Raw genomic sequence first — 13084 nt, 5'->3', positions numbered from 1 at the left:
TTAGACATCAATCATAGTGGCCTCAGATGGAATCCCAGATAGGCTTCACTCACCTACTCCTCGCTACAGACCTGAGACCTGGGTGAGTGACAAGCCTTGGGCAGTAGGGGGAGTAGTTGTGTAGACTTTTCTGCTTGATGACACTGTGTACCCTACCTGTCAGTCAGTGTGTTATGTGGGAGGGTTAAGACATGAAAGGCTGTCGCCTGCCAGGGCAGATTGCACTGACTCTGGGCTGGAGGGGGGAGGAACAGTCACAGTGGGACGGCGAGGTGGGAGTGGGGATGAGGTGGGGGTGAGGTGGGATTGGGAGTGGGGGTGGGAGAGTGAGTGGCTGCGGGTTGGGGATATCTAGGTCTGGTATGGGGTGTCTGGTTACCTTAGTAGGGAGGAAGATGAGGATCAGTTAGTACAGGCCAGACGGTGGGGTAGCGGACGGGAGAGGAGGGGAGAGGAGGTGGAAAAAAGAGGAAAGGAGGGGAGAAGAGGTGGAAAAAAGAGGAGAGGAGGGGAGAAGAGGTGGAAAAAAGAGGAGAGGGAGTGTGGTGGCTCCCTTTATCTGTCTCAAATCAATATGATCTCCACATCAAAGAGAGAGCATGAGAGCATCCGAACACACACTAACTTGGGAACAAGCACACACTCACACTCACAGGGCCGCATCGGGAAATCCACTATGAGCAATCTACTCTAATTATATTCCCAATTCTCCTTCACACCTTGATTCCAACCCCTCTGCAGCTACCAGGCTCTCCACACTTGGCTCTCCACACTCCGACTTTCTGTATCGATCTTGCTACCAGGAGCAACCAGCCTCTCTCCACAGTCTCATGTTACCGGATCGTTTCCTATCTCCACCCAGACCATGTGCCCTGGAAGCCTGCTTGGTTTCACCATGTCAGTGTCATCATCATCTAAAATCAAACAAACGGCCATATCCCCTAATCCAATCACAAACGTTGACCTGTAAACTGGCTGCTTACTATAACCAAACAGCAGAGGTATCATTTCCCTGAAGGATTCCTCTCTCTCTCTCTCTCTCTCTATCTCTCTCTCTCTCTCTCTCTCCACCCCCTCACTCTCTCCTCTCTCTTTCCCTCTCCAGAACCCACAACTCTCCCACCAACCACGCCTGTAGCGATCACGTTTGCTGAAACCACGTTCGCTGCCACCACGACCGCGTCTGTGACCACGCCCGCACCGACGTCAGAAGAGTGTGACGACGAGCAGGCCAGCTGTCACAGTGGAACAGGAACAGGAACAGGAGGGGAGGACTACGACACAACAGGTGCTGACCACCAACCTCCCTTGTTCTCTCTCGTCATCCCACTCTCCTTCTCATGCCCACCCTTTCTCTATCTATCCATCCTCATCACATCTCTCTCACTCTTCTCTACCCTACCCTAGAGGATTTATTGTTTGTATATCGTTGTATTTTACATTTGTGTTACTGTCCTTGTGTATTCATGTTTTGTATTTTTTGGTGGACCCTAGGAAGAATAGCTCCTGCTTATGCAATTGCTAATGGGGATCCAAATATCTATCTATCTAATATATCTGATCTATCTATCCATCATTTGTGTTTGTATCCCTGACTGGGGGTTTGACCCACCCTCTGATCCATGAACCCCCCTGACTGTGCCCATCTGTGTCTGACAGGTGACACCACAGTGGCAGACCCTATCATGGAGGGAGACCGCATACCAGGTGAGAATGTCCATAAACTACCGGCTCATGTACTCCACCCATCCGTTCATGCATCCATCCCTCTCTCCGTCTCTCTTTTATTGTCTGTCTATAAAGCACATGAGGCAGATAATCATGGTTGGATTTTGACATGAAATACAGAACAGGATGGTAGATCTATCTTTTTTTTATGTCTTTTTTTCTCAATGCGTATTATTTTATTTTTTTTGTCTTTTTTTGTATTTTCATCCCCTTTTTTCTCCCCAATGGGTAGTAGTTACAGTCTTGTCTCATCGCTGCAACTCCCGTACGGACTCGGGAGAGGTGAAGGTCGAGAGCCATGCGTCCTCTGAAACAAAACCCAACCAAGCCGCACTGCTTCTTGACACAATGCCTATATAATTGATGTCATCCAAACTACAGAGATGTTGCCAGATCTATGTGTGCTGTTGACCAGTGCTGGGTCCTGGTCTAATGTAGTGCGCTCTAAAATAAATAGGGTGCCATTTGGAACACAGCCAGTGTTTGGCCTTGAGATGGAAAAACATAACTGCAGAAACAGAAAAAAGGAGCCTTGGGTCTCAATTAACTGAGCAAAAGAGTCATATGACAACAACCAGAGGGTACAACAACAGTTAGTTCTAATCTGACTACTGCAACAACGTCTGACAACAAAAGAAACATTCTTTGTAAAATAAAGAAAAAGGGGGAAAAAAGATAGCTAATGTCAAACATGTGTCCATAAAATGTATATAGTATGTATAAGTTGGAAGTAGAAGCCTGAGTATGATTGTTTATTAGTTTACTCCAATTAGGGGAGGGGTGGTAGGGTTAGGGGAAAATAAAAAAGAAGGAAAATATATTTAAAATAATTGACCTCAACATGTATATGGGGGATTGAAAATGATGCAGACAAAAGATTGATAGAAGCCACAATCTATCTGCAATAGTAAAGCATTATTTTTACTCATAGCTGTAGCACTAATTTGGATGCTGTGATTAACCACTGCCACCATGTTATGTTTTGTCCCAAATAGCCCATAATTCCCTTTATATTGCACTACTTTTGACCAGGGCCCATTGGGCTCTGATCAAAAGTAGTGCACTATATAGGGAATAGGGGCCCATTTGTAGCTGGCATAGAGGGGATGAAAAACACGTTTTTTGAGGTGTACATTCTGGAAATGGTTTAGTCTTCATTACTGTTCTGTTCGTGGCACTCTTCCTTCTCTCTGGAAGATCCCTTCACTCTTCCTTCTCCTGGTACTAAACACATGGATCTGTGAATCTGTCTTTTGTTTAATATGAAATATTGTATCTAAGTTTGAGTGCCTTCAAGTTACTGTCAGAAATTGTAATTTTCCTGAAGAAAAATGGTGTGCTTGCTTCTTCAGCTGTTCAAAAGTATTTTCATATATTTTATTTGTTAGAGGGAAATGATAAATTACACGTTGATACTTCGTTACCTCACTCTCTATTCACGTTGTGTAATATTAAGTCAATAATAGTTACAGCCAGAGGAAACGAGCTAGGTTACTTACAAGGTCGACCTCTTTTCCAGAGTACCTGTGGTTTGCGTGTGACTTTGGCTGGGCGGACAACCCATCGTTCTGCGGCTGGACACTGGAGACGGATGCTGGTGCTGGGTGGATGATTCAGACCAGCGGGGCCCCTACAGTCCACAAAGGACCCAACCTAGATCACACAGGTGAGAGGACAGAGAATGCATATACACACACACACACACACACACACACACACACACACACACACACACACACACACACACACACACACACAGACACACACACACACACACACACACACACACAGACACACACACACACACACACACACACACACAACACAGAGTGCACACACACGACACAGAGTGCATGTGGACACACACACACACACACACAATAATATTACTGTAGTAAATAAGGACTATCACAATGAACATGGACTCAGCAAATAGCTACTTAGCTTGTCTCTTACTGCCCTCTAAAGGAGGTCCAGGAAATTTCATCTACATGCAGCTGGCTGCTGAGACCGAAAGGAAGGAGAAGGAGGCAAAAGAGGAGAGGATGGAGGAGAGGGTGGCACGCCTAGCCAGCCTGCCCGTCACCGCCCCTGACGCAGACCTGTGTGTGTCCTTCTGGTACCACATGTTCGGGGAGCACGCTGGCACCCTGCACATCAAACAGAGCAGGGAGACAGAGGAGGGACGGGCTGAGGCACTGCTCTGGACTGTCAGTGGACACCAGGGCAGCCGATGGAGGGAGGGACGAGTGCTGGTGCCCCACTCTAACAAACCCTATAAGGTAAAGGCTAGACCTTGGTCATGAGCCTGTTAGACCTTGGTTAGGTTCCAAATGGCACCACATTCCCTTGTAATGCACCATTTGGGCCCTAGTCAGAAGTAATGCACTATATGGGCCCTATGGTCAGAAGTAATGCATTATTTGGGCCCTAGTCAGAAGTAATGCATTATGTGGGCCCTAGTCAGAAGTAATGACTTTATATGGGCCCTGTGGTCAGAAGTAATGCATTATATAGCAGTATTTCACGTATATGTTTGTGTTGTTGTTGCTAGGTGGTGATTGAGGGAGTGGGAGACAGGAGCACAGGACATATCGCGCTGGACAATATCAAGATCCTGGATGGACTCACAACAGAGGAGTGTAAGGGTAAGTGTCACTGCCCTGGCCTATAACTCTTTGCGAGGGCTGCACAGCCTGGTTGGAATATTCCTGGAATCAGGAGGGAATTAGTAGGAAATAAGCAGGAAATACGGATTCCTCCAACCAGGATTTCTGGAAAAACTGAAACATTTGGGAAAGTTAGCGGAATTTTGCAACCCTCTTTGCTCTCTAGTTTTGGTGCTTTATTACACTTCTGATCCTGCTTAAGATGTGTAACAACTCAAATAACGTGGCCATTTTGGATGGGTGTTGTTTTTCCCCCTTTAGATCCAGATATACCAGAGGCTCCTACGTCCCAGCCAACAGAGATCTGCATATTCCGTAAGTACACTACCTCAGTGCTCATTCATGGTTATAATATTTTTTTAAAGCTTGTGGGTGACGAGCCTCCTAACGTCTAACCTATGCTAAGCCTATATGTATCCAGCTGTTCATACTTTTTTAAGGCTCTTTCCATCCTTAAAAAATAAAGTGAAGCGAGACAGGAAAGGAAGGAGGAGAGATGGTGTGCTAGAAGGCCCCCACACCAGCACTGGCATACATGTGCGTTCCGAAGGCAGCGGCAGGAACTGATAGACCACCCCAGGCCACTAAAGTCGTTTTTTTCTGTCTCCATTTCAGCAATAGACCCGTACTACCCAGCGGTAGTGGAGAACAGCGAGCTGGGTGGCCCAGGCAACATGCTGAAAACCCTGGACCCCATCCTCATCACCATCATCGCTATGAGCGCTCTGGGGGTCTTGCTGGGGGCTATCTGTGGTGTCGTCCTTTACTGTGCCTGCTCACACGGCCACATGTCCGACAGCAGGAACTTGTCCGCTCTGGAGAACTATAACTTTGAGCTGGTGGACGGAGTCAAGCTAAAGAAGGACAGCAAGCTGAATGCACAGAACAGCTACTCAGAGGCGTAAGCTAAAGGCGTGAGCTTCCTCTGAGGGAAGGGAGCACAAGCAGCCTCATAGCTGGAGGAACTAGACCACCGGACGGAGGGTTGGGACCCAAACGGCACCGTATTCCATATATACTGCACTATGTAGGGGATAGGGTGCCCTGTAGTGCACTATGTAGGGGATAGGGTGCCATTTTGGACGCAGTCAGCCGTAGAGATGGTAGGAGGTTGTGACCGAGTCATGATATTCTCAGGAGCTGCAGTGAAAGGAATTTACCAGTAGGGGGCACTGTGTATAAAGAAAATGTGTACAGCAAAAAGGATGATTTAGTTTTTGGGATGTTTTGTGACGTGCTTTGTTTTTATGTAATCATGCTGGTGTTGAGACCAATTAATATGAAAGTATTTATCATGTTTTTGTTATTTTTCTTCTGAAAATATATGATTTTTCATTTTTCTTCTGAAGTCAATACTGTTTCACAGAAAGAAAGAGCATAAAAACTTTGATTCACTATCCTGACGTGCGGCTGGCTATTCAGCTGGCCATGTTATGTTTCTGTTGTATGTCTGCATCGATTTGTGCATTTTGTGTGAGTATATGTGCTTGTGTGTGTGTGCTTGTGTGCTTGTGCTTGTGTGCGTGTGTGTGTGTGTGTGTGTGCGTGTGCGTGTGTGTGCGTGTGTGTGTGTGTGTGTGTGTGTGCGTGCGCGTGCGCGTGTGTGCGTGCGCGTGTGCGTGTGTGTCCAGAGGGGTGCTTGCCCTGGCCCTAGACCTGTGTCTAGTTCCGACAGTGCCTTTTGAAAGTTTGTGTTGCCTTTTCTCTACTGATTCTGTTCATAGCAGTAGGCATAGGCATCCACTGGTAGAGTCTGATTCTGTTCTGATCACAGCAGTACATAGGCATCCACTGGTAGAGTCTGATTCTGTTCTGTACATAATTATGTATAAGCATCGGCTGGTAGAGTCTGATTCTGTTCTGATCATAAGAGTGCGTAGCCATCGGCTGGTAGAGTCTGATTGGCAGGACTTCATGCCATCCCCATAGTACATGACACATCCAACTTATTGTACATAGGTTTTAATATATTTGAGCGGCCTTTTATATAAAAAAAAAATACAAACTGCTGCAGTATCCTTTCTTTGTGCTCTCTGTATCATAGGTGATGTTGTCTGGATGTCATCATGTATTTAATGGGTATTTTGTGTTGTTATGTTCCATTGGTGCTCTCACAATGCTGCCTGGAAAAAGAGTGCGTTATTATGGCCAATGGTTATGTTCGCTACAAGAAGAGAGTGAGGAGCCCATCGGCTGTCTGAAATGACACCCTATTCCCTGATCAATAGTAGTGCACTATATAGGGAATAGTGTGGCATTTGGGACGCAACCAGACGACAGACTGGAGGGGGTGAAGCATCTCTAGGAGAGAAAAAAATGTATGCCACTGCTATGACAATACTTGGGCCAGTTTCCCAGACACAGATTAAGAATCTCTTTGAGAATGCTTTTTAGTCCTGGACAAGGCTTAATTTGGGTTCTGGGGAACTGGCCCTACATGTCTATGGTAGAATGATGGACCTTGCTGGAATGAAAGATACTCTTCTGCCATGCTGTTTTCATGTACTGTAGCTTACATCCTATGTGCTCTCCTTTTGTCTGTATTGAACGCTAACGTAAAGAGTTCATGAAAAACGATGTACTATATAAAACAGCGAAAACATGGATCCAAGGTTCAATAAATGGATGTAATATAGCTATACCGTTTATTCCTTCAGCCGGGGTCTATTTGAGCTTCTATGTTTCGCCTCTGTCATGTTTCCTTCATTCAGGGAACCTAGTTAGACAGATGCTTCATGGTTCTGCTTTGAGCTCTTAATGGTATTCCATATTCCATAGGATTAGAATCATTCGAATTAGAATGAGTCATTCCTGTTTCTATGGTTCCACCACTCAAAAATGTAAGGGCCTAATGTTTTGGTGTGGTCCTCTTCAATAGGAAAGGATGCTGCAGCACTAGATGTGAAAACAATGTTGCACTGATATATTTAAAAGATCTTTGTGTTGTTTATGATATTGTTTTGTGAAAAAAAGAGAGAGAGAAAGCGAGAGAAGGATAAGACAGTGTTACAGATAACTATTTTATATGGTTTCAGATGACATGATATAATTCTGAAATGTACAATTATGGAGATGTTTTTCATTATTGAAAAAGCTATACACGTCTCTTTACTTACGTAATGTTTATATTTAGTTGGTATGTTATATCACCTTGTGTTTTTGTACTGTCACAAATGTCTGTGCCATTTTTTTCTACAAAATGTTTTTTTTTTTCAATACTGCTAAATGTAATTTGCCATCCCAGATATAAAAAAAAGAAAAGAAAAAATGATTAAGCAGTTAAGGCCTTATTGACTGAGGTAATTATGTTTCTATACTTGGACCCAAATGTCCGCATTCCCTATACTGTGCAATACCTTTGTCCAGGGCCCATAGGGCTCTAGTCAAAAGTAGTGCACTATGTAGGGAATATGGTGCCATTTGACTCCCTGGTCAGCTTCAATACCTATGTTGTCTCTGACTGATCAATGACTACTACATTCCAAAGAATTGGATCAAATAAATGTTTGAATAAGATTCATTCTTTCAAGTGGGTTCAGCTCAAAGATAAGGGGCAAATCCTAACTTCCATTTACATCTAATTTATATTTACAGTGGGTTTCCATAGCAGACGACAAGGGACGTTGAAACATCGAAATCCTTTCATTTTCAATAGAGGGAAGCGAAGTGAGCGAGGGCGCGAACAGGGCCAAAATTGAGGATGGCTGAATTTTATGCAAATACTCTGCCATTGACCAATCCCTTTGGCTTCCAGCCTCTGCTGGATTGGCTGTTGATACCTAACAGTACCTAGCATGCTTTTTGTTTGCTTGCACCCCACATGAGGGTGAAGCTAGCGTGGCTATATGATTTAAAGCTGATAGTGGAAATCCCCTGTTAGATCTGGATTCAATCAATATCGCAAAAAATCCACAAATGTAAAGGTAATTTCATAATGAGCCGACATATGCAACATTTACCGTGAATGCAGTCTCCGCGGACGCGGGAACATTGCCTTTAAATTTCAATTGCGCTATAACGCGGATCTTCCACAATACTTCTGCGATATGGATTGAATCCAATATAAATTAGACTTAAATTGAAGTCAGGATTTGCCCCATCTACCCGGACTTGTCTCTTTCTCGTGTGGCCTGTGTAATCTCCACATTGAACACTGGAGGACAGTGTTGTATAAAACGCTTTGTATTGCAACGGCTGTAGCATGACCTCCCCCAAATCAATGGCAACAAATCAAGAGCATCATCACTCCGTTTCTCATTCAGTAGATTAGGGCATACATGATCAAATAAAGTAAATTACCAGCGCTACTCAGTTCCTGTAAAGTTCAGCTGTTGCAGGTAGAGATACCATGTGCGAAGACTTGCATGGTTAGGATGAGGTTTCCTGAGAAAGCCACCATGATTAAGTGCCATCACCCCCATAGAGCTATCAGGCATAGAGCTATACTTAATATCACCATAGAGCTATACTTAATATCACCATAGAGCTATACTTAATATCACCATAGAGCTATACTTAATATCACCGTAGAGCTATACTTAATATCACCGTAGAGCTATACTTAATATCACCGTAGAGCTATACTTAATATCACCGTAGAGCTATACTTAATATCACCGTAGAGCTATACTTAATATCACCGTAGAGCTATACTTAATATCACCATAGAGCTATACTTAATATCACCGTAGAGCTATACTTAATATCACCATAGAGCTATACTTAATATCACCATAGAGCTATACTTAATATCACCATAGAGCTATACTTAATATCACCATAGAGCTATACTTAATATCACCATAGAGCTATACTTAATATCACCATAGAGCTATACTTAATATCACCATAGAGCTATACTTAATATCACCATAGAGCTATACTTAATATCACCATAGAGCTATACTTAATATCACCATAGAGCTATACTTAATATCACCATAGAGCTATACTTAATATCACCGTAGAGCTATACTTAATATCACCATAGAGCTATACTTAATATCACCGTAGAGCTATACTTAATATCACCATAGAGCTATACTTAATATCACCGTAGAGCTATACTTAATATCACCGTAGAGCTATACTTAATATCACCATAGAGCTATACTTAATATCACCGTAGAGCTATACTTAATATCACCATAGAGCTATACTTAATAAAGGCTTTATTCTTTCACCATTACACAGCAAAGACAGCACAGAATGCTGTATGTACAGCAATGTAAGGCTGACCTCAAAACCCAAAACAGGGAAAAGGTTGTTCAGGCATTTTCCTGAGAATGTCCTTTTGAACCACACTTCCCACAGCCCACTTGATAGGGCAGGCCTACCAAAATATGCCCTACTTGTGCTTCTCTCTGTTAGTGGGTTTGCTGCACTCTGTGGGACCTGACATTCCTCCCTGGTTTAGACAACATATGTTTTTAACATAATGAGTAACATAACTTGTGCACTGGAACTGAGGACCTAAACACAAAGTACAGATATCCTGATTGGGCATTTTTAAATGACAAAAGACAAACAAATATGACAGCAACGTTTGAAATGTTGTTTTGGTTGTGACTAAGTATTTGGCTGCACAATAACATTATCCTAACATCATCAAATACATTGATTAGAATATAAAGGACTATCAGTCTGTGTTTATGTAATGTCTTTCATTTACAGCTTAATTGGAACCTAGATTAATTTCTCATTACTTATCCATTGATCATTTACTAATTGAATTGAATTATAATGTATGACTCATACATTAGCACTGATTAAGTTAAACATGTATTCATTATGGGATGGTAATTAGGAGGTACTAGATGAGTGGCTGATGATTTGGGGGAGAGATCCCTGTTGCTTCATGTGAGTGTTATTTAGCCACAGGGGGGGCTCAAGTATGCACAACAGCAGCTGTGCAGTCATTGGTTGATGACACAATGTCTAAATGTGTGCAGATCTAGGCAAGTGGCAAGGCCCCCAACATTTATAGATACCCCTACCCGAGGTATAACGAAACACAACCACGTTTTACCATATCTCTAAGGTCTCCCATGAATGAAATGAATGGTTGTGTAAAAATATTTGACTGCAAACGCGGTTACATTTATACTGTCGATATTGTGACACACCCACTTAACTCTAACAGTGCAGAATAATGAGCTGTGGGGTGATCCGTTTTCATTTCTACAATTCAGTACAGGCAGTCAACAGATGCAGCTTGCGTACCAAATGAGACCCATTGACTAACTGGAATGTTATCCCAGCCTGAATAATGGAGGGATAGTAATGGAGGGATAGTAATGGAGGGATAGTTGGTTGTCTGGTTGTGAAGGAAAGTCTGTGAAAGGGCTGTCACAGACAGACTTGCCTTTAGATCTTTCCAACGCCTAATTGGCCTGTGGGTGGAGTTTATTATGTTGAATGTGGCCAGAAGTCCTTCAGGTCATATTCCTTTGGAAGTCCGGTAGGATGATAATTTGGCCGATATTAACTGTGGTTGGTTGGCATTGATTATGGACTGGGGCACGCCCAGCTGGAGAGTGACATAACCTGTGAGGGTTACTTAGAAGTTAGTTAGAGTGTAGCTAGGTCATAGACTATGACTAAGAAGCATTGGTTATGAGGGACATAGTACAGATCCACACACATATACATTTGATGAGGATCCCTGGGCTTTGATGGACAGTAAAAGCGTTGCAGAGGAGGTGGAGCAGATCAAGTATGATGCACAAAGACCACTATCTCACAGTCAATCCCCATCCACCATAGATGATTACATACTGCAAGTTTTACCATTCTAAGGCACCTCTTGTTTGCCATAAATGGGGCATATGTCCGTGTTGGGATTACTGTAGTTTCCAAGACCAATGCATGAGTCACCTCAACATGAAAGCTCATACTTCACATGCGTGACCAGTTCAGGTGTCACATGGGCTAGCCAGCCATGGTTGGTAGCGAAATAGGTTGCAAATGAGGTAATGTATGCCAGCAATTTCCAGATGGCATTTTGGCCTAACATAATTGCAAGAGTAGGGGCTAAACATACTGTATAAAATACACCTTAGACTGGAAAAAATGACAGTGTCTGAGCCCACTTGCCTTAGAGCTGATTACCTTAGTCACAAGATCAAACAACTGTATGCATTTTTGTCAGGCAGGACCATACAGGGAGTTTTTCCTAGCCACCGTGCTTCTACATCTGCATTGCTTGCTGTTTGGGGTTTTAGGCTGGGATTCTGTAGAAGCACTTTGTGACATCTGCTGATGTAAAAAGGGCTTAATAAATACATTTGATTGATTGATTTGATTGAGGCAGCAGTGAATTATAGCAGTTTGTCTATTTAACAGCAACCAAAAAGTGAAGTTTACATTCATCATAAATATTCAGAGTTTATATTTCTGACTATTGTATCTGTGTGCTTACAGGTCTATATATTAAAATATCCTAATGTTGTTTGTTTGTGTATGTAGAGCAGACAACTGACTACTTGCAATTTTGGGATACAATATCTATCAATTTAACCACTTTTGCAGTAAAACATTGTTATACAACTGTCCATTTCATATATGGGATAACTTAGAGATATGGAAACATGGTTGTGCTTTGTTATACGTTGGGTAGGAGTATCTCAAAAGTGGAAGCCCTTTTTGAGGATATGCCACTAAGCTTATCGTCACTGTTCTCATTTGACTATGCACACACACTCATTCCAAGAACACATCATATCTTTTATAATAATGTTTAACAGAGGAATAAATAAATTAAACATATATTACGCAGAGCCCTACTCAGTGTCAGTGATATGTCTTGTCTTGTTTTTCAGTTTACACCACCTAGAAAATACATTGTAACTCTTTTATAATATATTATAATATATTTCACTTAGCAGACCCATTTATCCAAAGCGAGTGACTTACAGTCATGCGCGCGCATTTTTATGAAAAAAGGGAGCAAACTTATTTAGCAGACTCAAAGTAAGATAGCATAAATGATGTTGTCTTACAAACAAACAATGCTCTGCCAAGTAAACAAGAGGGTCACTAAAGCTTCCTGTTTCACTGATCACATAAACAACCCAATAGTGGTTTCACTAAACTACAGTGTCTCTCAGGAGGAGTTTACTATTGTTTTTCACTGAGCAAAATTCAATTTTTGTAGTTTAATTAAACACAAGCATCTCCCAAAAAATTGTGTTTGAGAGTATAGTCTCACGTTTGATCTCCAGAATGTCTGCTCTCTTTCTGAGGTAAGAGCGTTGAATCATCACTTAGTAACAGCAGTTATCAGTAGGTAGGACCGGAAGCCTTCCAGACAAGTTATAACGTGTGTGTCATATATTAAACCATCCTTATCTGAGTAAATACAACTTTGTATCTAAACAAATTACAGTGTGTGTGTGTGTGTGTGTGTGTGTGTGTGTGTGTGTGTGTGTGTGTGTGTGTGTGTGTGGACATGTTTAACTTTACTTGTGAGGACCTGAACTCCCCACAAGAATAGTCAATTATTAATTTTTTTACCAACGGGGACATTTTGCCGGAAAAAGGCTATTCCTAGGGTGTTTTACTTTTAGGGTTAAGGATAGGTTTTGGGGTTAGGGTTAGGTTAATGGTTAGGGTTTTGAATGGCAAGTAGGAATTTGAATGGCAATCAATTGTGTGTCCCTACAAGGTTAGTAAAACCAGACTGCGTG

The 13084-nt window shown here is 42.5% G+C and overlaps 1 protein-coding gene across 2 annotated transcripts in view; it reads left to right on the top strand.

Annotated features, from left to right (window-relative positions):
- The window catches only part of LOC106568842 (neuropilin-1a), a 53149-nt gene extending 45236 nt beyond the window's left edge, over positions 1-7913 (top strand). For both annotated transcript variants that reach the window (XM_045694013.1, XM_014139560.2), the window contains exons 12-18: positions 1106-1288; positions 1660-1707; positions 3248-3394; positions 3697-4010; positions 4283-4376; positions 4659-4712; positions 5013-7913. In XM_045694013.1, coding sequence (XP_045549969.1) covers positions 1106-1288; positions 1660-1707; positions 3248-3394; positions 3697-4010; positions 4283-4376; positions 4659-4712; positions 5013-5302 — 1130 coding nt within the window. In that variant the 3' untranslated portion in view covers positions 5303-7913. The remainder of the gene's footprint in view (positions 1-1105; positions 1289-1659; positions 1708-3247; positions 3395-3696; positions 4011-4282; positions 4377-4658; positions 4713-5012) is intronic.
- The last annotated feature ends 5171 nt before the right edge of the window (positions 7914-13084 follow it).

The sequence above is a fragment of the Salmo salar genome, chromosome ssa14, assembly GCF_905237065.1.
Source record: "Salmo salar chromosome ssa14, Ssal_v3.1, whole genome shotgun sequence".
In the NCBI taxonomy this organism is placed as follows: domain Eukaryota; kingdom Metazoa; phylum Chordata; class Actinopteri; order Salmoniformes; family Salmonidae; genus Salmo; species Salmo salar.
The sequence above is the reverse complement of the archived record's forward strand: the minus strand, read 5'-3'. Positions and strand labels throughout refer to the sequence as shown.